This window comes from Leiobunum rupestre, chromosome 2 (genome assembly GCF_980474605.1).
Source record: "Leiobunum rupestre chromosome 2, qqLeiRupe1.1.hap1, whole genome shotgun sequence".
NCBI lineage: Eukaryota > Metazoa > Arthropoda > Arachnida > Opiliones > Sclerosomatidae > Leiobunum > Leiobunum rupestre.
The window spans coordinates 15,911,156-15,938,008 of NC_143385.1; the positions used below are offsets into that span (position 1 = coordinate 15,911,156).

Genomic DNA, 26,853 nt, shown 5'->3' on the forward strand with positions numbered 1-26,853 from the left:
GAAATTTAACCAAAACCAAAAACGATGTCTAGAATGTTCTGTTTACAGAGGTACTTTAAGAAAAATGCGGGTACGAGCTGCGACCAAAAAGCTACTTCTGCCATCAAACGTTAGTAGTAGGAGAGTGTATGTTCAAGCACTAGGGGGAGCACGGGGAGGCATGGGGGAGAAGGGGGAGCAGGGGGAGGCAAGGGGGAGAAGGGGGAGCAGGGGGAGGCGAGGGGGAGCAGGGGGAGGCAAGGGGAGAAGGGGGAGAGAAGGGGGAGAAAAGGGGGAGAAAAGGGGGAGAAAAGGGGTCGATACTTAGAGGACAGAGAACTGAACTACTTTGATATATCAATACTTAGAGGACAGAGAACTGAACTACATTGGTATATCGATACTTAGAGGACAGAGAACTGAACTACTTTGATATATCAATACTTAGAGGACAGAGAACTGAACTACTTTGGTATATCGATACTTAGAGGGTGGAGAACCGAACTACTTTGATATATCAATACTTAGAGGACAGAGAACTGAACTACTTTGTTATATCGGAACTTAGAATGACACAGAGGAGGTATATAAGTACCTAGAGGGCTAAACTACAGAACATATTAATGTCCACCTTCAACATCGATACTTAGAGGACAGAGAACTTAACTAAAATGCTCATTAATACTTATGAGTTATTTTGCTACTATCAAATGACGAAACATGTTCGTTTCTCCTATACATATATTTATATTATTCCATTCGAAGATAGGGTGAACCATGTTTTAAGAAATAAACAACATTTTTCAATGCTAATTAAATTAAAATTTGAACCATTGATATCTCCAGTATTAATCAAATGGCAAATGACGTACTTAAAGCGTTAGTTCTAAGATATACATACCAACCTTTGGAAGCTGCACACAATTCGTACATCAGAGTGCAAATCGTTAAGGCAGTATACAAACATTTGTAAAGTCAAAGTACAAGTGAAAATTCATTTCGGAAAATCCAATGGGCAAATGACGTACTTAAAGAGTTCTAAGATATTCAAACCGAACTTTGGAAGTTGCACACAATTCGTACATCAGAGTACAAATCGATAAAGCTAGTATACAAACATTTGTAAAGTCAAAGTACAAGTAACAATCCAATGACGTTTTGCAACGATATCAATGTCCACCTTTAACCCATAAATCAAGTATAAAAGACGAGCATGAGTGATCGCCTTCTTCATTCTCTACTTTGACTAGTTCACGACGAGCAAGACGAAACATCAGGCCTTCAAATGTATGTATAAAAAACCCTTTTGTGACTTAGAACTTTTTGTTCAACAACGTGCCATAGAAATATTGTTTTATCTGAAGGTCCGGATCAAACGTTTTCCAAATTTCGACGAGGAAAGCAATATCTATCACCGCGGAGGGTAAAATTAAGCTCGGACTTACTGACGGTTCATCGAGCATCATTTTGACTGAATCCGAATTTAAAGAGTTATGGAACAGACGAACGGAGATCACCGCATTCTTGGAAAGCGAAACTATCCAACCCTCTGCATCGTTCTTCGAAGGATCGACCACCAAACGTATCGAGATGACTACTTATCAAGAGCGACACGTGTTGGACATTCGAGAGATGTTCATCGGAACAGGAATCCATTACGGAAAGCTCTTACCCACGAAAAAAGGGTTTAACGTGGGTCTACAGCTGTGGTCGATGTTAATTGAGAAGTACGAAAATGTTATGACTGTTTTATGGGAGACTATACGAGTTCGAGATCTGATCGCGGAAAACGTAGTGTCACAGTTACGCGAATCAATTAGATTAAATTGTAACGGGTGTATGTTCGCTCTCCCATCCCAATTAGAACATGACTGTATAGTTCACGATTGGTCTGATAGAGTAGAATCAAACTTTTCGGATGCTGTAAAATCACTTGATATTATTGCTGCACATAATGTATTTATAAACAAATCATTTTTAAGTCACGAGTTTTGTAAAGAAATACTAAATATTGTTATTTGTACTGCGAAGAAAATGCTTCTATAAATAAAAATGCCCGTGTTGACTACATCACATTTGTTCTCTGTTCCTCTACATTACTAGACATGGAAATAGACCTAAGCCTAAAGCATCCATTTAACGGACTAATAGCAGGCGCCACCCAGTCCGGGAAGTCTGTGTTTGTGGCAAACCTAATAAAGAATATGGAAATATGTATTTCCCCAGTTCCGGAGAGAGTAATATGGTGTTACACTGAATATCAGTCTACTTTGTTCAATTCCGTACAGAAACATACCCCAATTGTTGAATTTCACGAAGGACTTTTAGAAGTTAATATTATCGACTCTAATAAAAATAATTTAATTATACTCGATGATTTGCTATGCGAGATAGCTAATAACAAAGATGTAACAAATCTCTTCGTTAGAGCCAGCCATCATCGCAACTCTTCAATCCTAATTCTAATGCAAAACCTATATTACCCAGGAAAGGAGATACGGACTTTGAACCTTAATGCGCACTATTTAGTCATTTTTAAATCACCACGTGACCAATCTGCAATTTACCATCTTGCTAGACAAATATCACCCGGAAATAGTAATTTCGTCATAGACGCGTTTAAACAAGCAGTGGCGGAACCGTACGGCTACATGTTAGTTGATCTAAAACCCAACACACTCGACAAACATAGGCTTAGGTCTGGAATATTACCCGGAGAGCAAGCAGCAATCTATTTACCAAAGTAATCAATCGGTGGAATATTTTATGTTCTAAGTGTTAATGACGTGTGGGAAAATCCCATTTCAAAATCTAATCAATAGCGATTAGTGTAATGGAAAAATCGAATTGCAATATGTATGCGACTTCGACCTTATGATAAATATGTACTTGAACCCCGACCCGTACGAGATCTCTATATAAGCAACGGAGATCTTTGAGTAAAATCATACTGTTTCTAAAACCTGCTGAAAGAACGTCTCCGAAGAATTGAAGTGGAATACACTGGGATGTAAGTGTAACTTTATATATTCTATCTGTTTGTGGGGTTTGGGTTTGTTCTTAACAACATTTATTTCTTGACAGAATTGACTGTAGAAAAATGACGGGGTTTATCGAGGCAAATTTCTATAGAGCTAGAGATGAATGGATCATTAAGGAAGTAGCCATATACGTAGACGAAACAGGGGATTATCAAGCATGGACATTCAAACCGCCATTCCCATTTGCCGATCTTTCACAGAAGGATAAAAGGCTGTGCAGATGGTTAACATGGAACATTTGTGATATACGTTGGAACGAGGGACAACACACATTCACCAGTCAACTGACCATCGCGGAACTCATTCGTGGAAAGGCGACCACATTTTATTGCAAAGGACTAGAGAAAGCGGAAATACTTTCCAAATTTCTCAGTGTTAACGTTACAAACATCGAAGACTTGAACTGTCCGCGTTTGTCTACGATATTCTGTCTCAATCCGCCGACTCATTGTGATTTTCATAAAGATTCGAACCACTGTACCATCGTTAAGGCCCATAAAATCGCAACATGGTTCCGTCGAATAGGCTGCAGGAAAATGTAAACTTCTTGAGATATTTATCTACGGGCAAAGCGAGACAGAGAAAAGCCGCAATTCAAAACGCTAGTATGGAAGAGATAAAAACTTTAGCCGAATGTTGTATAAATGTTTTACGTGGTACAGTTAAAATTTCAGAAGACCATAGGAAGCGGTTGAAGGAACATCGCAGTGTCCTTCGTAAAGTCAATCGCAAGTTATCCCCATCTAAAAGAAGAAAGGTCCTTAACCAAACAGGAGGATTTTTACCCATCCTGTTAGCCCCAATTCTGTCAATTCTTAGCTCTGTGGCAGGCGCGGCTATAAGCAAGGCAATCAAGTGATGGCCCGAAAAATGATGTTAGTATCGGAAGAGGTACTTAGAAAGCTTCAAAAAGGAATTGTGGAGGAGGGTAAGAGAGACGATCAGACGCCAAAGGTGGATACCCTACTCGAACTTAACACACGTCCGAACACCGTTATAAAACACAGGAAATTGAATAATACCGAAAAGCTAAATATTCTTAATCACAAGTTGCAACAACGTGTCAACACGGATGTGGGAGAAAAGAAACGAAAAGGGGGAAAGAACTGGAAGTCTCAAATCGCTTCGACTATACCCGGTTATTATATTGACGAGTGTTTAGCGTTGTATAAATGGATCGTGAAATCTACAAATATTAGGTTCACCGAAAACGGTGAATTAATATATCTGGGTGACCCTATTTCAGGTTCTCATGTAATTGATCTTTTGGCGTATTCCGCTGTAAATTCTAAAAAATCGAAACTTGTTCCCGGGGTTGCAGAATTTTACGATTGTTTAGAAAGGGAGAATGTTCCCAAATCCCTATTTAAGGGCAAGTCATTTTTAGAAACTCTTAAAAGGAAAAGCAAGAAAAGTAAATCTGATGAAGATGATACTCCCAAAAATGAAACTAATGTTAATAATATGATTGGAAGCGGGTTTAAAAATTGGATTGCATTGTGATGATTTGAATAAAATATGTATTAATACTAAAAACCTATGTATCTCATATTCATTTCGAACTCAAGCCTCTTAATGGAAGGCCACACGTTAGAAGCTGCTGTTGTAGCGAGTCTTACTCATTCGTTTTTCAAATATCCTAAAGTATTGACAGCGATATTAATCGTAGCTGTATTTATTATCTTTCAAGTATCAGAGTTTGCGCTCCATTATTACTCTAAGGGAAACTGTACACAGAATGGATAAGCTAAAGGAAATATACTTCAACATCTCGGAGAGCGGTTCGTTTGGAGGAGTCAAGGTGCTCTATCGAGCGGCTAAATTGAAAGACCTAAAAGTAACACTGAAAGAAGTTAGAGAGTTCCTTAACCACCAAGATACGTACACGCTCCACAAACCGGTAAGACGTGTATTTCAGAGGAATCCAACTATCGTGTACGGTATAGACGAGCAATGGCAAGTCGATTTGGCAGATTTACAAAGCTTATCCCGTGTTAATAATGGGTTTAGATATTTGCTATGTTGCATCGACGTCTTCAGCAAGTTCGCGTTTGTAGTTGCGGTTAAAAATAAAAAGGGACAAACAATGGTGAAAGCGTTTAAAAATATTCTATCGTCGGGTCGTCACCCCAAAAGAGTCCAGAGCGACCACGGAAGCGAGTTCGTGTGTATCGCTGTGCAACAATATTTCAAGAGTATTAATATCGATTTTTTTTCCACCCATTCCGAAGTAAAAGCGTCGGTTGTCGAACGTTTCAACAGAACTTTGAAAGAACGAATGTACCGCTACTTCACTAAAAATAATACCCATAAATATATCGATGTCCTTAAACAACTCGTTGAATCGTACAATAAAAGCTATCATAGGTCTATAAGACATAAACCGTTTGAAGTGTCCCCGGTAAATTCCGAGGAAGTTTGGAAAAATTTATATGGGAAGATTAATTTCTCCCCACCAATATCATTTGCTTTTGATGTTGAAGATATTGTTAGGATAAGTAAAAATAAAAAAACGTTCGAAAAGGGTTATTTGGCAAATTGGTCTGAAGAATTATTCCGTGTAATGAAGAGAATCCCCAGAAGTCCACCAGTATATAAGCTGGGAGATCTTAATTCCGAGCTCATTTCAGGCGTGTTCTACCAGGAGGAAATACAAAAAGTTGGTAAAGACCTCGAAAATTGTCCATTTGTAATTGAAAAGGTTTTGAGAAGTAGACGCACTCGCAACGGCCAGGTTGAGAAATTAGTTCGCTGGAAAGGATACCCACCCTCGTTCGATAGTTGGGTTAAAGAAATCATCATATTAAAATGAGCTTTTACGTCACTTTACCATCGGACTCATCTTCGAAGTTCTTTGAAGGCAATACAATGAGTAAATTCCATACATATCTCCCAGAATGCGTACATCTTCATGGTTCTTACGAGGTTGGTCTGGCCGAGATCAGTTATCCGAGAACGTGGAATAATCTAAGAGAGGATTGTATAGTAACTCTCTCGAAGAACAAAGAACGTGAGTTTCCGACTCATATTGACATACCCAAAGGCTATTACGGATGTGTTACGGAACTTTTGGAAATAATGCAATTTGAGTTTGATAAAAGAAGGGATGCTATACTAAGTGATGCAGCTACACGTGTGTTTCCTGTTACATTTAATTACGTTAAACACTTGAGAAAAGTTCATGTAAAATTGGAGAATAAGGTCTACTTAACAATGTCCGGGATCTTAGCAACGATACTTGGATTTACGAGAAACGCTGAAGTGGAATTCACACTTAGCAAAAAAGAAACGCTTTCGAAATATACCGTCGATTTGGACGTGGGCCTTCATTCCCTGTTCATCTATTCCGATATCGTTGAAAATCGTGCTGTAGGCGACTGCAATGCTCCACTTTTAAGAATCGTGAGCGTGCAGGGAAAAGATGGAGACACCGTCGATAGAGATTTCATCAAACCACATTATATTCCGGTGGCGACTAATAAATTTCAAACCATCGAAATTCAAATTTTGTCCGAATTGGGTACACCCATTCAGTTCGAAAGAGGAAAGGTTCATATTACTCTACATTTTAGACCAAGACGTACGTGGGCAATGTTATAAAAGGAAACCTGAACGGATGCGACCTTCCCATTTCATTACTGGCTGTTGAACGATACGCACCATGAAAACCGTAGCCCGAGAAAGCGAGACTGATTACGAAAGGTATTATTTAAATCAGGTTAAATTAGGTTCGAATAATACCCTCGACTATGAGAACTATTATCGATCTCAAGTTGGAAACGGTTCGATCCCATTTTATCAGGGAACATCGACGCAACGCGGTTATGGATTAGGGAATATACTGGCGTCAGCCTTTCGTCGAGCCGTCCCAATGTTAAAAAAGGGGGCGATATTCTTGGGGAAAAAGTTTTTGAAGACCGGCGCTAAAGTAGCAGACGACGTCGCCAGCGGTGTCCCGATAAAAAGTTCACTAAAAAATCACGGTACGACTATCGGAAAGGAGACGCTTTCAGAGTTGAAGGATATGGTAAGACAAAGAATGTCTGGAAACGGTATAAAAAGAAAGCGTGGAAAGATTCAACTCGTCAGTTCAGTCGTGGCGAAGAAGCGAAAGAGACGCATACCGAAACATTCCGATATATTCTCGAAATAATGGCCCTAATTCATCAACAGTCCGGTAAATGTACCAACTCTGAATTGGATCTATTCGAGGTTCCACTCACGCAAACGGGAATCGTCAGTGGAGAATGGGTGGAATTCAATCCCGTTTCTAACGCGGACGAAAATTCGAACATTAATTTTGATATTCCTGGAAACTCCGAGACTTATTTAGATCTGTCTAAGACACTTCTCCACGTGCAAGTGAGAATAGTGAAATCTGGGGGAACCGTTCCAGACTACGAAAAAGAAACCGTTGGTCCTGTAAACTTGTTCCTTCACAGTTTATTCAGCGAAGTTCATTTAATTATGAATGAGAGATCAGTTACAGCGTCCGCTCAGAATTACGCCTATAAAAGCATTATTCAAACTCTTTTAACGTTCGGAGGACCCGCCAAAGAAAGCTTTTTGACTAGTTCTCTCTTCTACAAGGACACTGTCGGAAATTTTGACGTACTAACGAGCAACGAAGGATTTCAGAAAAGAATGGCGTTTTCGAGAAAGGGAACAATTGATATGATTGGGACCATCCACACCGATATGTGTCAACAATCACGATTTCTACCGAATATGCTTAATCTACGATTCAGATTTATCAAAAACCCAAACGAGTTTTGTATACAATCGTCGGGCGACGTGAAATATAAAGTTAAATTCGAAACAGCGACGCTGTATATCAGGAAAGTTAAACTAATTCCGGAAATTATTCTCGCCCACGCCAAAGCCTTGGAACGTGGAACCATGAAGTACCCCATTATTCGATCTGAATGTAATACGTATTCCATTCCGGTGGGATCAAAAATGTCTACACGCGACAATTTATTCCACTCTCAATTTTCTTAAGAAAGTCGTAATTGGATTATTAGAACAGAGCGCTTATTTAGGAGACTATTCGAAATCGCCGTTTAATTTTCAAAACTTCGGTGTAAACCATATAGCTTTATACGTCGATGGTACTTGCATCCCACATAAACCTTTAACTCCGAACTTTACGAATAATACGTGGATGAGGTCGTACATCAACCTGTTTCTTCAAACTGGACAATTTAATATTGACGAAGGTAACCTAATAAACCGTGAAGAATTCGCCGAAGGAAATTGCCTATTCGTTTTCGACCTCACCCCGGATCTTTCTCACTCGGTGGATCACTTTCACTTGATAAAGAGTGGAAGCGTGAGATTGGAATTAAAGTTTGATCGAGATTTACCTAAAACGGTCACCGTACTATACTACGCTGAATATCAAAACCTCGTAGAAATCGACAAAAATAGAACTGTAGTCTTTGATTACAGCAGCTAATGGATACGCTTCAATTAACCGAAATTTTGCGACGTGATTCCTACACCGAAGGATTATTTCGCGGTGTATTTGCGGCTGATAAATTACCGAAATGCGTGAAGTTATTTCCTTCTCTCTACGTTGTCAATACCGGACTATCGAATACTAACGGAGAGCACTGGACTGTCATCTATTTCTCCTCCAAGCAAAATACAGAATTCTACGACTCTTTTGGTCACCCACCAGACTATTTTAAATTTAACCATTTCGTTGAAAGAAATAGCAAAACTGTTACCTTTAATTCCATACAACTTCAAAGTAATAATAGTAAAACGTGCGGCGGATATTGCGTTTATTTCGCTATGAATAGATGTAGGGGTATTAAAATGTATGATATTGTGTCAAATTTTCAGAATAATACATATGTGAACGATGGTATGATTGAAGAATTCATGTACAAGAGATTTTCAATAAAGTTTTTCAAATAATTTTATTTTTCATTTCAAACTCTTTCGCGGGCGGGCGGGTGGGCCCCAGCATCGCGTGCGCGTGTTAAGATATTTATATTTCGCGCGCGGGTTAATCATCAATTTATCGCGCGGCGCGGGTTAATCAATCTGTTGCGCGGGAATGTTGAAATGACCATGAGCCAAAGTCGTCACTCCATCCTCCAAAATGTACCGCTTGTCGTCGCAAGGATTAAGACATAGTTTGGACTGTTGCACTGTAAATAATTCGTGTTTTTTACTTTGTATATTCGTCATTTTCGCCATGGTGACTTTCATGTTGAGTAGACAATCCCTATACTCCTCATGTCGAACGTATTTTTTGACGACACGTTTACAGACGCCCTTTGCTGTTTTCTTTTCCCCATTGGATGATAGAATGGAATACATCTTCGGCCTTAAGCCACAGAACTCTTGGATGGGGACCGATGATAGCTCATCCTTGAATTTCCCTAGAACTTTGCAGTTCGTCGCACTATACAGCGGATGGTCTTGGGGATACGCGGAGAAGTCGTAATTGTCGGCTTGCTCTCCAAAGTCCTTGTACAGATCCTTGGTTTCAATGACGTAAGTAAGACTGTCTGTTAAAGAGAAACGTTTATTAATACATTTGTTTTAAATATATCCCTTTAAAAAGAAATTAACATACCGGTATCGGTGAATAAGAGTTTCGCCTTATCTCCGTACCGCGCTCTGATTACATCGTAATGAAATCTGTACATCAGGAGTTTGGAGAGCTCGAGGATCGTGAATCCTGTGTATATGGGTCGGTCCAGGGTCAAACTCTTCTTTTTTAAATGAATCCCAACAAGGTCCATGTTAAAGATCGTAAACCGTTCGAATGCCGGTGAATTCGCCTTTTTAGTGACCTTTTCCGGAGTTTGTGCGAGAACAAAATTGATGCGATTTCGCAAATTCTCCATCGTTTTACCTTTAAATTGGATATATATATATATATTTTTTAGAAATACAATATAATTTCGCTTTAAAGGAAAGGTGAATATACGTACCAAAAACAGAGTTATTCTGTAATTTAAAGAAATCTCGTTCCACGTCATTGACTGCTGTTCTACGCTTCTCAGTGTTAAAGTTGATAAAGTCCCGTAACCAGGATCTCTGGTCGAACGTCAGTACTCGATGAACCTTTTCAACTTTCATCCCTTTACTGACGTAATATTTAAGGTTCCTGTAGTGTACGACGTAGTTGTTCTTCGCGTTTAGGTTTGGAACCAGCTTAGGTAAACTGTCTTTTACTGGAATGTTAAGATGTTGTAGTTGCGTCTTGGAGTATGGTGATAGTTCCGCGACTGAAATTGGACGCTTTTCTGGAGCTAATGGATAATCGTTATGATCGTCGTGAATTTCGCTAGGGTATGTCAAATCCACTTCCAGTATATATCCTTTGATATGGTCGTCGGGATGGTTTAGGATGCTATCCAGATTTTCTTCGCACCACTTGAAGTTTTTCGTCGGCATGGGGTCGGTCATTACTGTCCCGTAAAGATTGTTACAGTCTGGGAGGGATACAAAGGGATAATTAAATTATAGTTAACTAATTAAACGTTCTAAAATAAATAAAAAATATATATATATACCTAGATATGTGATGAAAGTATCAGGTTTTTCAGGATCGTACGATTCTGGTAAATACGTATTGTTTGCTACAGCGTGACGGTGTGATATCATCGACACCCCTCCGCGTATACCTCGCTCGATCATCAAATGTATATCCTGGTCTAAGAGTAAATCGAGTTCAACACCCGTCATGAAGAGGGCGCTCTCCCACGCAAAGCCCGGTCCAGTAAATGCATGTGCAGGGTCCAAACGGTAGTAGTTTAAACAGATGGCTCGAAACGATTCGAATACATCCGCGAGCTGTAAGCAATCGGAAGTGACGTACAAATCGTGATATTCCCCTTAAAAATGAAAATAAAATGAAATATAAAATACATACTGGGAAATAAAATACATGGCAAAATAAGATCTATTTACCTAGATTCTCGATTTCAAATGTATCCCACACATTTTGAGCGTGTTGATAGTCAGCTTCACTTATATCTTCCTTCGTGAGGATGTTAAAAAAAGCTTCCTTTGGAGGTAGAGACGTTTCTGCGAATTTACCGATACTGTCCATGAAATCGTACGGATACACTCCCTTGCGTAATAACAGAGCGACTTCCTCCGGCGCGAACTTGGAATTGAGAATAGGAAACTTGGCCGCTCCACCTTTCGATAAGTTGGCTACTAGAGTTTCCAATGAGGCGAGTAGAAATCTCACCGAATCGACAAACCGTAGTTTTCCGAGAGAAAAAGAAATATATCTTTCTGAATTTGTTGGAATACAGTTGATATCCTTATCTTTCACCGTCCCGATTTGTTGCATTATTAAATGCGCGTCGTAGGAGCTTAAATTATGCATAAATACTGGAATGTGCTTAGGAGCTTTAAGCATAAGGTTGCAACTTTGGTGGGCTGGCCCGCGATACGAACCGCTATAGTGATCATGATCGCGAACTCTGATATCCTTCGATGTAAATCGTTTGTTGCAAACGTAGCACATATATGCGGATTGGAATGACGTCTCTTCGGTGGCTGTCAGATTCAACGGCTTGACTTCTTTTATCCTCTCGAGTATGATCGCCTCCTCCCGTTGAAGCGCATTTAGAAATTGAAGCGTAGCTCCATCGCCTCTATACGTTACGGGCTCGCTAGGTTTCCCATCCGGACCAATGATACAATAGCTCCAACCACATGATATGTGGAGGGATAATGTTGTAGTGGAGGATAAAGTAGAATCCGGCATGCAAGTATGCGCCTTAGGTAAAATAGCCTCGAAATCGGCGTATATTACGTAAGGTACCTAGAGGATATAATCGTTAGTAAACTATAATATAACAAAAATTCGAAATAAAATTTAATATTACCTTTTGGCACCATCCATATTTCTTGAACCCGAGAACTGGATCTTTAGTAGGCATCTTGACTAGTTGAGGTCCGTGTGATTTACAAATATCCACGTGTATTTGGTGATTACTTTCCGCGTTCGTTCCGGCCGTACGGTGGAGACAATAGCGACAATAGTAGGTTTTTCTACAGTTTTTGGTATGGTCACTAAGGAGGCGGCTTAAACTCTTTATCAGACAGTAATGGAATTTTCCCCCTTCGGCTAGAAGTAGCAAATCTATTTGTCGAGATTCGTCGACGACTCGTTCACTCACGAAGCGCGGGAAAACTACACCCTCGTACGCGAATACGTTAATGGAAATGTCATTGTTGATTTCGAATTTCTTTATCCGATCCGAATTCAATTCAAATGGAAATTTAACATCCGAAAGATTCAATACGTTTTCATACCGAATGTAGTTGCGTACGAGATTAGGGTTACGTTCTACGGGATACAGTTTGGCTAAAATCGACCAAAGAAAACACCTTTCGTCATTATTTCTTACGTTGATGATAGCCTTTTTGTTGACGAGTCTCACTGGTGTTTCGATGAAAGATCCACCCACTAACGGTGCGTAGGTGATAATGTTGATTTGGAGAAAAAGAATTCGATCCAAAACCCATCCCGATCCCTGATTTTCGAACTCCGCCATAGATTGCGCAATTTTTTTAATACTCTCATCGATTTGTTCACTTATCACTTCCGGACTTAACGTGGCGTAGGAACATCCACGGAAATAGGGCATTACCTCGGCCAATCCCGCTTCGTTGGCCAAGGGACGAGTGTATCGACATCGGACTGTTAGGTACCATTTTAATCCCTTCTTGATTGAAAGCTTATTTATTACGTAGTTTTTAATCGCATGTCGATGACGTGTAATGAAAAGCTCCACATCCGTTTCCACTCGCGATGGGGTGAAACGTGCGGCGAAGACGTTATCATCGAGGGCGAATATCTCCTCCAATTGATCCGGCGCGGGTGCGCTTTCGTCGAGATTTTCCGGTTGAGTACTCTGGTTCGCCGATTCCCACTGCTGCATAAATTCTCCCGCATTTTCGTCGTTTTCATTGTCTAGTATCTCCTGGTAAACAATATTTGCTAAAAGATCATCGTTGAACTGACTGTCCCTGAAATTGAAAGAGTCCGTTCTCCGTCTTTTTTTAGCTGGAGTTCCTGTCGATTCGGGTCGTGAACGTTTGACGCGATGTACTAGTCTATTTTGGTTAGGAACGTAGTCAGCCCGATGGGAGGGACCGGCTTCTTGACTCCAATGAATACCTTCTCGATAATTCGGATCGGGATTAGCGGTAATTACATCGTTTGTCGATCCAACAGGGTGAGTAGACGATACAGCGTTGCAAGTCGTTGGTACAGCGTTGAGTGCCTTCACTGCGGAGAGGGAAGTCGTCGGTACAGCGTTGAGAGTCGACGGAGCGAGGTCGAGCGACGGTAGAGCGGGCACGAGAGGTCCCGGGGCGGTCAGGAGAGTCGTCGGTACAGCGCTGAGAGTCTTCGGTACGGGCAGGAGAGGTCTCGGTGCTGGCATGAGAGTCGCCGGTATAGCGTTGAGATGCTTCGGTACGAAGGGGAGAGTTACCGGTACAGTGGGAAGAACGGTTTGGTTGGAAACTTCGGTAGGTGAGCCGGCGGCTCGCGGCGAGTGAACGGCTCCATCAACAGATGGATCGGATCTTTGTTCTTGGTTATCCGAAGAGTTACGGTGGTGTTTCTGGATATGGGATATTAATTTAACGCGGCGGGTATAGGCAGCTCCACATTCATCACACGAAAACCTTTTTTCGTCATGTTTTTCACTAACGTGACGGAAAAGATTTTTTTTCGCGGAAAACTGAGAGGGACATTGTTCACAGAGAAACATTATAATTGAAATTTTATTTACTAGGTACAGAATCGTGATGGCTGACTAAAGTCAAAGCGATAATGGATAGATATCCCATATACGTCCTCTCTTTTATATCGTGATACTATTATCACGTGATTAACGCCATCCAATAAAATTAATTAAGGATGACGATATAAAATGATATCAGTCAAAACTTTCCGCAATCTAAATACTTAAAAATGCTGTTATTTGTGCATGGAAGATATGAAGATTGACGTCACCTTAAGATCGTCCAATCAAAATTTTTATAAGTGACTAATGACGATTCGTCATTGATACCATAATCTCAACAAATTACTCAAAAGTTTCCAAAATTCGTATTCAATAATTGAACTGTATGAACAACAGAAATGATAAGAGATAATGGTGAAATAAATAGTTTGTTTATTAAACAAACCGGGAAGGCCGATAAATTGTACATTGGAATGATTCTTGAAATAATATAGAAAGGGTAAACTTGGTATAAATACCAGACACGCTTGAAATTAAGAATCACAAATCGACAAGACACTTTTCTAAAAATGGTTAAGCGTTCCAGGACTTATTCAGAGAGTTCCGGAGAGTACAGTCGCGATATCGACTTTGCTATTAGGCTGCCGTCCTCTCAACCTGAATATGAGTAAGTATAATATTTTATGTATTGGTTAAATCCACATTTTTCTCTATTGTAAAATTAATTCTGCGTAGTTCTGATGCTGACACGCTCCCTTACGCCCCGAGTCCCTCGCTTTTGGAGGAAATTCCACCAAATCCGAACGCAATGATTTCTGTCGTAACGGGGAATAATGCCAATGGGATAACGTATGTTTTTGGGTTTTTATTTTGTTTTTGTTTTTTTTTTTTAAATGCCATCTATACTATGACATGTATTAAAGTTTTAACATATTTTATCCTTGTTCTAAAATAGTATCATAAATTCCATAGTGGAGGAGATTTTCCCCATGATAGATGTTCCCGGGGACCGTGCCGATAACCTATTGTTAGCTATCATAGCTGAAATATCAGAAATTATAAGCGACAGGTACGGACTTAAATATATTTATGCTTTAGGAAGGGTGTATTAATTTATTTTTCTATAGCGGACAATCCTATGCTGATGCACAGATGGAGGCGGACGAGACACCTCACCCTCAACCTAACGTGCGAGGCACACAGTATGTTGTTCAAAATACTACCCGAAATTTCTTTATAGTGTATTAACAATATGATATTCCTAGTGTTGTTGACCGATTATGGAGATTGGTGATACGAAGGCGCTGGGAGCTCCGAGAAGCGGAAGGAAATGTTCCGGAAAGAGACGGGGGGCTGATGTTGAGGCTCATCAATATAGTGCTTCAAAACATGATGGAGTACGTCGAATTTTGAATAAATATGTTTCGATATGACATTTGACTCCTGCATTTTTAAATAGTAAGCATATTGTACATCATTCTCCACCCTCTAAGTATCGATATACCAAAGTAGTTCAGTTCTCTGTCCTCTAAGTATTGATATATCAAAGTAGTTCAGTTCTCTGTCCTCTAAGTATCGATATACCAATGTAGTTCAGTTCTCTGTCCTCTAAGTATTGATATATCAAAGTAGTTCAGTTCTCTGTCCTCTAAGTATCGACCCCTTTTCTCCCCCTTTTCTCCCCCTTCTCTCCCCCTTCTCCCCTTGCCTCCCCCTGCTCCCCCTTCTCCCCCTTGCCTCCCCTTGCTCCCCCTAGTGCTTGAACATACACTCTCCTACTACTAACGTTCTACTAAAAATGTAATACAAATCTCAACAACCCAAAAGAAGAGACAGCTGATAGAGAAGCTATGCAAGGCAACACTTCAAGATGAATATGATGATTCATTCACTTCCATTGTTTTGAAAGAACAAATCAAGTCCATGACCACCTCCAAATATGGAATGAGGTGGGATCGTGGGTTTTTAAATTGGTGTACCTATTTGAAAAACAAATCTAAGGCATCTTACGAAATCATGAGGAAATCAAAAATTATACCAATGCCAACAACTAGAGCATTGTGTAATCACAGCCACACAGTTGATAATGGTAGCGGATTTAATAATGAAAAATTTCTTGAAATGGTGAAAGAAACCACGAACTAGAAGAACACCAAAAATATTTCGTGTTACTATTAGATGAGCTTGACATAAAACCTGATCTGGTGAGTTATAAAAATTCAGGTTTATTAACCGGATTTAAAGACATATCACCAGATCATAATAAACTGGACGATATTGAACAAAAAGAAAAAGGTTCTTCTACTCCCCCGCTTGCAACACACATTTTACAGCTAATGATAAGAGGCATTACTACAAGTATCAAGATACCATTCGCCTACTTTCCGACTACAACAGAAACATCTAGTGCATTGTATACAATTATATGGGATGCAATTCGTAGATTAGAATCACACGGTTTCAAAATTCTTGCTGTAGTCGCTGATGGAGCTTCGACTAACCGCAAATTTTTTAGAACATGCCACACCAACTTTGAGGGAGGAAATGCAGATGTGCCTTACTTCACCAACAATCTATACTCCATTGACGAAGACCGTCGAATTTTTTTTATCTCAGATGCTCCCCATCCAGTGGCGTACCTAGACCCTTTGACGCCCGGGGCGGATCATGAATTTGCCGCCCCTCCCAATTTCCAAAAGAGCCAAAACGCCATGTAAAGTATATAGTATAATATTATTGTAAATAAGCGTACAATATTGTACAAGCCTAACATTATGGTAAAACCATGGTACGACCAAAATTTTAACCTAAAATTATTGTTTTGTACAATAATTATTGTACGTCTGGCAACGCTGATTTCAAGGCAGTCTAACAATGTAAGTTAAAGTGAAGTAAAGTAGAACTCATAATTCGTGAAGATGTGATAAACGTATTTAAAACAAACAAAATTGTTTGCACGTGTTTCCATTTTCGTGATATGAAGGTTTTAAGATTATATTTTCCCATCATAGCGTACGTAGACACGTATTATAATATTCGAAACTCAATGGTGTAGCTTTACTACTGTGAAAATTGGCGGGAAAAGACTGAAATCTAAACACAGTTGAGGTTCTATAAGCTTTATATGCTTTTAAAATGATAATTTGAGCCTTTTGAAGAATTCAACTGACGAAAAGGTTGGAGGAGGCAGGGGGCAATAACATTAGCTGCCCCTCATAGCAAAATTCTAGGGAATTGCCCCATTGCCCCCCCCCCCTGGTTCCTACGCCCCTGCACGATCGGCTAAAACTTAGACGAACATTTATCTACGGTTATTACTACGTTAGTAGCCGCCGGACTCAGGAAAGTAAAATTCGTATTTAATAACTTGGTTAATACTTATACCATATGTAACATAATTACTCATAAGTATGCCACTGTACCTTTATTCCATTCAAAAATCTTCACTAACGGTTTGTTTCACCACGAACCAGTAAAAAGGTGGACTACGTTAGATTTTAACATTTTTATTCATCTTAGTAATTTTGGGAGTCACACTATTGGCTACCAACATATGTAGGGAAAACCTTTAAATTGAGAAGGAATTTTCGGTGTCGGAATTTTAGTCAGCCCAATGTAGCTTTATTGAAATTTATAAACTCGCTCGGATGAAGTTAAATAGTGAGTAATTTAGAAAAATAAAAGGTTTGGGGAAAATGACCAATAAGTCGAAGTGGGATATTCCACCAGCGTTATTAAAAAACATACCTAGCTTAGATGAGTTAGGCCTAGGCTCAAAAGAATCTGCAAAGACTCCAACCTTATATATGCACCAGAAAAGGTCAACCTGAATTTCAACTATTTTTTCCAATAAACCTGCTTCTTTTATTTGACAATGCAAATTTATTTTAGAACGTGAGTCTCCGAGAACTTGATTAATTTGCAAATTAATTACATTAACAACAACTTGACACTATATTGTAGTTCATTTTAGCTCCTAAGCCTTGGTTGTTCAAACCGGTTTGTTTACAGGTTAACAGGTTTATTAGTTGCCGTAGTTACACACCCTTTTATAACAGGGCGGCGTTTTAAAGTTACGAAAAGTTACGAAAATTATAACAACATTTAAACTATTAAGTCCTCATACAATAAACAGTCTACAAACGCAAAACTAAAAATAATAATAATAATAATAATAATAATAATAATAATAATAATCAGCTAGGCTAATACCCAAGGCACCACCTTAGGACCAAGTCATCTAGTGACTTATAATGCCTTTAAACCCGTGGCCGGGAATTGTTTTTTATTTTTGTGGGGGCCCTCTTTTTTGTGGGGGCCCCTAGGCACGTGCCTAGGATGCCTACCCTTAAATCCGGGCCTGCTCACTACGCGAAAAGACAAAACGTTAACCATTACTAGAAACACGAATTTTTTCTTGAGTGAAAAATGGCGCCCTTAGAAAGTGCCGCCCGGGGCGGACCGCCCCTCCCGCCCCCCCTAGGTACGCCACTGTCCCCATCTAATGAAAACCGTTAGGAATGCCTCGTTTCCCTTAAGTAGAAAATTGTGGAAAAATCGTGAATTTATTATTTTCAAAGTGATTGTGAGATTATACTACAAACTACTTCGAGACAAACATTTGCGCAAATTGACCTATTCTCATGTATTTCTGAATAACCAGTCTAAAATGAAAGTTTCATACGCAACACAAGTTCTGAGCAAAACAGTTGCTTCTACAGTTGAAATTATGTTTAAACATGACAAAAAGAGCTATACAGAAACGGTGTCATTTCTAAGATCATTCAACAAATTCTTCGATTGCAATGTGAAAAACTGCAATGAAGCTTCCCGGTATCTAAAGGAAAATAATAGTGCTCCTCAGATCCGGCTCCGGCTCCGGCTTTTTAGGGAGCCGAGTGTTTTCTCCGGCTTCGGCTCCGACACATCCGATGTGTCGGAGCCGGAGCCGGAGCCAAAACTCAGCTCCCTAAAAAGCCGGAGCCGGATGCAAAATCCTAGAGCCGGAGCCGGAGCCGACTCCGATTGCACTAATTACTGTTTTAAGCGCATGTATATATTAAGATAACACTAATATTTCTGTGAAAGAATACACAATTGTGTTTCAAAAGCTAATCAAAGCGTTAAATAAACTTCACAACATCAATACTAATAAAAATATTTTATTTTATTTTTACACAAGATAGATAACAAAGTTACCAGTGGAGTGTACCACTCCTACTGCTAGGACTCGTAAATTCATAACAAAAAAGGGAGCGTCCATTAATTACGTGAGGCGATTTTGCTGATTTTTCAACCCCCCCCCCCTCTCCCATTGGTGAGATGTCGTGAGATTAGGCTCGACCCCCTCCCTCCCCCTAATAGCACGTGAGATTTTTCAAAGTGTGTATCTTTAGTGTAAATACGTTAATCTGTGTTTGATTGCGTTGGATTTATTTAAAAAAACGTAATTTGCTTAATTATTTATATATAAGACAAGTTAAGACTAGTATTTTAGACAGAACGTAGTCTAGAATCACAGTGAGAAAATCGAACAATAACTTACTTAAATTTTAAGTATTAAGGAACTACTAAAATTCGTAAATGAATATTCATTCTAATTCAGTCCACGGGGACTCATGTGTGGTCTCAAGAGTGACTACTGGAACCAACATGTCCATGTGGTTTTCAGTAAAATCATCTCCTCCTTCAACCTCGCTCTGATTTAGCCACTTAAAACCGTTCTCTCTTGTACACAGAAGCTCAATAACTCGGCGTGCCACAATCCGTGAAGATCACACTTTGCACGCTGGTGCAGGTGGTGTTCTGTGGACCGCACGCCGGTGCTCTGCAGCTCTTGTGATGGATGAAAAGTAGATACCGCATGTACTGCAGCATATCTTTTTCCGATCACCACGTACACTTGGGCAATAGAGGTCATTGGGCATGCTGAGGAAGGTGTGCAAGGGTTGAATTACTTAATTTAACCAAGTTTATCGCAATTTTACACTTTTTCTTGCAGAAAAAAATTACGTGATATTTGCCAGGCTGAGGAAGGTGTGTAAGGGTTGAATTACTTAATTTAACCCAGTTTATCGCAATTTTACACTTTTTCTTGCAGAAAAAAATTACGTGATATTTGCCGGGCTGAGGATGGTGTGTAAGGGTTGAATTACTTAATTTAACCCAGTTTATCGCAATTTTACACTTTTTCTTGCAGAAAAAAATTACGTGATATTTTCTCCTCCACGTGAGATTGGGTGAGATTCAGCTTGATCCCCTCCCTCCCCTAAACGCCCCACGTAATTTATTGACGCTCCCAAAGCTTAGACATATAAAATTACCATAAAAGTGTTGGAGCCGGCTCCTGGAGCCGGTTTGAAACACTTGGAGCCGGAGCCGCGGCTCCAGATCCGAGTCTGGTCTTCACCGGAGCCACTGGAGCCGATAGGGTTTAAGTCGGGGCCGGAGCCGTATTCGAGCCGGAACTGGAGCCTAAGACGGCTCCAGAGCCGGAGCCATGCGGAGCACTAGGAAATAAAGCTCCGTATCGCATTGCAGATGATGAAAGATTAATTATATTTTCATATATTTAACACGTTATTAATAGGTTTTTCTTTTTTAGTGGTTGGAAGTGGACTTCATGAATTATTTGAACGACTGGGAAAGGGAAGTCATGACCAGACCGGCTGAATATTCCAAATCAGAAAGGTTAAACATGCTGCTTAGTCGTGAAACAATAGAAGGACTGAAAATGACCGGTACAATATTTAAATGTCAAATTTTTATATCAATTTAAGATTTATAGCTTTACGTCTACATTTACTAGCTCTACCAACATCTGCAATTGTCAAGTTTCTATTAAAGAAAGGAGCGTCTTACGTACTAACCCAGCATCAAAATTCTCGAACAGGAGTTTGGACGTCACCGAGCTGCTAGCGGAAGAAATACTAAGCCTTCTGTATGGCAATACCAATGCAATATTGACAAACTTAAATCCCTGAAAGGATTGGTTCTTGAAGCGCTTGGTGGAAATACAACAATTGACCAATAAATTTTTAACATTTTTAATGCATTTAAGCAAGATTTACATAATATATTTAGGCACTTTTATCATCACTAAAAAAAATGCCATCAATTCCCAGTAACTATTAATCGTCGCCTTAAAACCAAAAACACGTAACTTTGTGCACAAATCACGTGGTTTTGGTTTTAAAGCGACGAAATATGCTCATTGAGAAATTGATACACTTCATTAAAAAATTCAGTGTGCTTTTTGTTATTGTAAAAATTACATATATTGCAAATATAAATCCGTATCTGGATCATCTTTAAAAACTATAGTCTGAAATACTTGACCCCGACGGTTGACTTTGACTAGATATGAGAGATTCACATTTACCATTTTTTTTAACGGATAATTTTCTTTTCCAACTTTGGGATTTTTCAAAGTAATGCCATCTTGTTTATTTTTCTCCTTCAAGGCTTTTCTTAATGAAAATTTTCTCTTGATTGATTCTTTGATTTCATGTTGATATTCCTCTTTACAATCCTTTACTAGAACTTTTCCCCTAGTATTGAGGAAAATATCTACAACTTTACAAAACCACTTTTGATCTCCGTTAGTAAGTTGTTCCCAATCCTTGATTAGATCTTCTGTTATTTTATTCGTAGCCATTTCTTTGATGTTTGATCCTCTTAGTTTGGTCAAATTGTAATTGTAATAGTTGTCAGCAATATTTTTAATTTTGATAAATAATTCCTAACACTCTTCAGTAACAAATCTTAACTACCCTCTAGTGAGAGCAAGTGTCCATTCTTCACTTGCATTTGACTTAGATGAGTCGGATGTATCTTTTATAAGCGCTTTTATTATAGTTTGTGGTCAATTTTTCACACTCAATCTTTGCACAACAAAACCTGCTACAAAATTCAACGTATCAAGTTGAGGCTTGGGCTTATCAGTAACATTGTACACAACTTCGTTTATCCCCAACTCTTCTCGTAGTTTCCGTTCTTTGTCTTTCTTTTTATTATCTTTTAAAACATTGTTTTCAACGACAATTTTTAATTCCAACATAAGTTTGTGGGAAAAGTCTTGCAAAAATAAACTAATGCAAAACTTTTTTAAGTTGTCAGTCAACCCTTCAAAACTTTGCACTTTTCCAAAAATTGTTTTCAATTTTTCACGAATAACTTTATCTAATAAAATTTTGTGCATTTCCATGAAATAATCCTCTCGGGATTTACTTTGCGTTACATCTAAGGTAACAACGGTGGTTAAAACTTCATTTAAAGAGAAGAAGACATGTTTAAATGATATTTCTTCATAATTAGATAGTATTTTGAAGAAAGATACAGCATCCAAATGTGAAAAGTCCTTCGAATTATCGCTCATATGTTTTAGGGTGCATTTCAATGCAGCAGTACAAGCAACTATGAAAGAAAAATTTGTTTAAAAATGTTGATTTTTACACGATTAAGTTTTGTTTACCTGTTCTTTTGATATCCGACATACTTTTCACTTTACAATTATTTCACTACTTGAAAGAAAAAGAATTTAAGAATAAGAGAAATTTGGAAAAACCTAGGCTGGAAGACTTTTTTTTTGACCAAACTATGAGCAGACGATTTTTTCTTTTACCGGAAGTTGGTGAGACTACCTAGTGCCGCGACCAATAATATCCAACTTTCCATTCCTGGGGGTGTATATTCTTTGGTCCACAAGAAGGTGTATGGATTTTGCTACACGCGATTCTTCGCTGGGAAAACCGTTATTCGATCAAAGCGAATTTCAAATCACGATGTTGCAACACCGTAAATGTTAAATCTTTCATTACAAAAGACACTTTCACTTTCCTAAATCACTAAAGAGTAAGTTCCATATAGATTATCAGAATAGAAACTTAACTACTTTATATTTTTCTCGTTAATTTTTTTTTAAAATGTCACTCACTTGATGAAATACCGTCGTTAACTTTATTTAATATTAAAATTAATTTTACGTGTAGCGCTCCGCTGCGGCATTTATTTTGAACGATAATTTTACCCCACCAAGTTTGTGACATCATTGACTACGATTTTTCCCACGGCATCTAGTAGGTTAACTAGTTCCCACTATCCTACCAAAATCATTCTTGTAATATCCTTGGTACATATGGCCAATTTAGCGCGCGCTCTAAAGCGTGAGCGCGTGTTTTTAAAATTATGTAAGCACTCGCGTACAAAATTCAGTAGTAGAAACTCATGGTTTTTTAGGAGATTTTTCAGATTCGGCCACGGAATCAGTAGCATCTACATTTGGTATCCAAGTCTGAACTCTATGTTGGGGATAGCGGCCAATGAGAAATAACGTGTAGTCAATTACGTCTATCACCACGCTAAAATTCAAATTGTTTTGGCATTCTACTAATTATTTCTAATTATCTACGAATCGGAAAGCAACGCAACTTTATAATTGGGTATTTTAAACGTAATCGCTTTGACTTTGTTTAATAACAAAATTAATTCGGTAACACAAGCCCCGACCATCGATAAGTTAATATCTCCTAGGAGCAACAAACACAAGGAGAACGCAGCTAGCCTTTAAACACGCTAACGCAGTGTTATGTACAAATTTCATTGGACGAGCCTTTACGTTTTACATTATGATCCAGTTTCCTACATATCTATCAGGCTTAGTTTATTAAAATTAAAAGCCCCTGTTTTTGTTTAATGGTCAGGGTTATATAAGTATAATGATAAAATGTTTTTGGTTTTTACCCAGGAATTTTTAATAGAAGTTTCATTTAAACCAAGGAATATCTCTGCGTGGGGTGCCATACCAGAGTGATTGAGAAAAACCATATCACCTCGGGCAGGAATCGAGCCTACGACCTTTGCGTTACCGTCTCAACGCCACTACCATTGGACTACCGAAGCCACGAATAACCATGCCTCGGACACCCAATTTATGTATATTAATTATCATTTTTATAAATTTAATATAGATTTAATCGTTATACTGTCAGATCTACAGATTTAAAAAATATATAATTATAATTATAATTCCTATAATATCAGAGAGTACATTTGACCAAATATTCGTTCTTCGAGTATAGGACCTAAGATGATGAGCAATAGATGTAGGAGTATTCTTGCACTTGACGTCCCGATCCCAGATTAAGGAAACTATTTTTACCTGTAATTATTGTTTAAACTATGGCTAATTTTTGTTATTGTAAATCAGTTTACGTTTGTTAACCTCCGAAACGTCCCAAAACTTTGACTGTTTTTAATTCTTTATAATAAAACAATTTTGTGCAAATTTAAATCTTTTAATTTATTTAACCATGTAAGCGCAATCAAAAGTTGGAAACTATTTTTAGTTTATCTTTCTATTTCAGATTTATATACACCAAAGGTTATGTTTAAATTTTTTATTCGTTACTCGTAATAACAAAAAATGCAGAAGTAGCCACAAATAATTTAATTATAAAATTAGGATATTAAATAGAACGTGTTTTAATTATTCTTAAAATATCAGCCCATTGGTGGTTTTTCAAACAAGTAGCAACCTTTTTGCCAAGTTCATTACTAAGACATATTTAGATCAATATTTTTATAATGATACGCATTCATTGAATTTATTAGATATATCTAAAAATTGGTCAAAGCGTTCCATATTTTCCCCGGTTATCTAAAAAAACATCACCAGACAGGCCGTATAACATTTCCATAGTGCCTAATAAAACCGTTATTTGAATATCAAACTTTCAGAAAGAAGTGATTTAGGACTTGACATTTTCTAGCATAACTTTGTAACGCCTCTACCGATATCGAAAATTCTTTCGGACTAGTTTTAAGAAAACTACGACGGATTTAACACACTTGTGGAGAATCCGGATGCAAATATCTTGGTGAAAATGTTGAGGGTTCATTAAAAAAGCATTTTTTGTTAAATATTTTTAACCGATGACTATTTTTGGTCGTGTTTTCAGACTGTTTATCTGCATTTCTTCATGCAGAGTTTCGAAGGAAGCCTATTCCGGAGATACAACTTCATGACCCTGATTGAAACATGTCCAACCATCATGTACAGTAAAAGTCATTTCGATTACACTCGGGAGAGTTTATTTCCTGTTGAAGTATGAATCTCAATTTTGACAAAAATAATTTCCTTAAAAGAGCAGGCGTTTTTAAATAAATATTCATTTATAGAGTAAAAAGAACCAATTTATTGGTAAATTATTTTTTTAAATTGAATGGTTCATTATAAACTATTCGATCTTTTAGCAAATTGAAGCATGTGGCGCCTCTATTGTAGTTTTTCTTTAGCTCGATAGATGGCGTTGGCCATAGGTGATTCGACCTATTGTATATTTGGTCTGACAGTGACTTTGCATTTGATTGTTTTCAGAAAATTATGAGCTGAGAAAATAAATTGAGAAGTAAACACTTTTTACCTACTTTAAAAAGATAAATAATATAACGCGGTAGATCAGATTCTTTTAAATTATTGAAATGTGTTTTTTTAGCTCTTAAACACTTTTCGAAAAATGTTTTTGTCAAACTCTTCACAGAGCCAAGCAGGGGCGGATTTAGACATGTTCTAAGGGCTGCAGCCCAGGGTCACAATTTAAATTAAAAATTAAAAAGAGGTAAAAAATAATTTTTACAATGTCGAATGAGTAGCCACAACTAACCCAAAGTTGGGTAGGCCCCAAACAGTGTTAGTCCAATGCCCCCAAAGTTAACGGTCCGCCCCTGGAGCCAAGGCTCACTCAGATGACGATTTATGAAACACTAAAATAAGGCTGCTGGACCATGGACTAATTAACAACATGGATGGACCCTCTCTACGACCTTGCAGGTAATAATAAATGATAATAAGGAATCTTACACTTTAATTAATACTTTGTGTGTATTCTAAGCCTTGTTTTTTTCATAGATAATTATTTGCTATTGTTTACAGTGGGTTATGACTAATAACAGGTGACTTGGTTCAGTGTATCAAAGAACGTTAGCTGAGCTATTATATCTATCAACTAGCATTAACACCGATTCAAACAGTTTCTCAGAAGAAACCATTTCTAAGGTAGAATAGGAGTTGTAGAGATGTATTCGATCTATTTGGCATGGATCGAGTGTTTACCAAGCCAATTAGTTGTATTAACCTAAAAATGGTTGTCAATTGTACATTACACACTTGTGTCATATTTTTACCTCTCCGAGGGGATAAAGTCCCCTAGGAGGGGTAATACAATTACCGTGTCTGTGTGTCTGTCCTGCGAACGCATTTTCCGTGCAAAGGTTAATCATTGCGTACGCAGTTTCTTGAAGGGTTGACAAAACCACCGCGTGACGGTGAGCGTTAATGGATTGGTTTTAGATGGTGTTTTTTCGCTTAAGTTCACCGTCGTGACAGTTTTAACTCAGTTTGATTGGATATTTCGTTATTGTAATGTATATGTGTAGGGTGTGAAGGTCGAGTTTGTGTTATGACGGATGTGGGTTCTGAAATTGTTGTGTTTGATGAGTCTGTGGTGTTTGTGTTTTGGTTGTTGTGTTGGTACGGGCGTTTTCTCTTCAACTTTTCTTATTGACTTTTGGGACGGACCGAGTGCTGAATGTTATGCAACATCTCAACGTCCAATGGCAGAGTTTCCACCAATTGCTTACGGTATTCGTCTTAGTATCAATTTGCAATTTCATGGTGCCGGTCGGGATTCGAACCCGGGTTTGCTGCGTGCAAGAGATTTACTCTAACCACTGAGCCATCGACACTTTCTATACTGCGGTGTTTTTCGAAAACCGCTTAGTTATAACGTTAGGTACTATAATTTATTCTACATCATTTTAAATATTTATAAATTATAATAATCTTATATTTAATTAAATATTTATAAATTATATTAATCTTATATTTAATTAAATATTTATAAATTATATTAATCTTATATTTAATTAAATATTTATAAATTATATTAATCTTATATTAAATTAAATATTTATAAATTATATTAATCTTATATTAAATTAAATATTTATAAATTATATTAATCTTATATTTAATTAAATATTTATAAATTATATTAATCTTATATTTAATTAAATATTTATAAATTATATTA

The 26,853-nt window shown here is 38.1% G+C and overlaps 2 protein-coding genes and 1 long non-coding RNA gene across 8 annotated transcripts in view; 2 read left to right on the plus strand and 1 right to left on the minus strand.

Annotated features, from left to right (window-relative positions):
- LOC149956211 (uncharacterized) overlaps nucleotides 1–20,842 on the plus strand; it is a 32,060-nt gene extending 11,218 nt beyond the window's left edge. The window contains exons 2-7 of one of the 6 annotated variants that reach the window (XR_016478172.1): nucleotides 19,501–19,699; nucleotides 19,764–19,798; nucleotides 19,863–19,901; nucleotides 19,962–20,001; nucleotides 20,067–20,502; nucleotides 20,571–20,842. This is a non-coding gene — a long non-coding RNA (uncharacterized LOC149956211). Of the gene's footprint in view, nucleotides 1–19,500; nucleotides 19,700–19,763; nucleotides 19,799–19,862; nucleotides 19,902–19,961; nucleotides 20,503–20,570 lie in introns of all 6 variants that reach the window. The other 5 variants (XR_016478174.1, XR_016478170.1, XR_016478173.1 and 2 more) reach the window with 5 other exon arrangements.
- On the minus strand, nucleotides 8,933–9,828 carry LOC149956212 (uncharacterized). The gene is made up of 2 exons (XM_090164667.1): nucleotides 9,613–9,828; nucleotides 8,933–9,544 (listed from the first exon to the last, which is right to left on the minus strand). Exons 1-2 carry the CDS (start codon nucleotides 9,779–9,781, stop codon nucleotides 9,066–9,068), a joined length of 648 nt encoding a protein of 215 aa, XP_090020793.1. The 5' UTR covers nucleotides 9,782–9,828; the 3' UTR covers nucleotides 8,933–9,065.
- On the plus strand, nucleotides 14,198–15,258 carry LOC149956213 (uncharacterized). Its single transcript, XM_090164669.1, has 5 exons — nucleotides 14,198–14,429; nucleotides 14,498–14,611; nucleotides 14,718–14,831; nucleotides 14,890–14,964; nucleotides 15,028–15,258. The coding sequence occupies exons 1-5, from the start codon at nucleotides 14,332–14,334 to the stop codon at nucleotides 15,173–15,175; spliced, it is 549 nt and encodes a 182-aa protein (XP_090020795.1). The 5' UTR covers nucleotides 14,198–14,331; the 3' UTR covers nucleotides 15,176–15,258.
- Nucleotides 20,843–26,853: the final 6,011 nt, after the last annotated feature.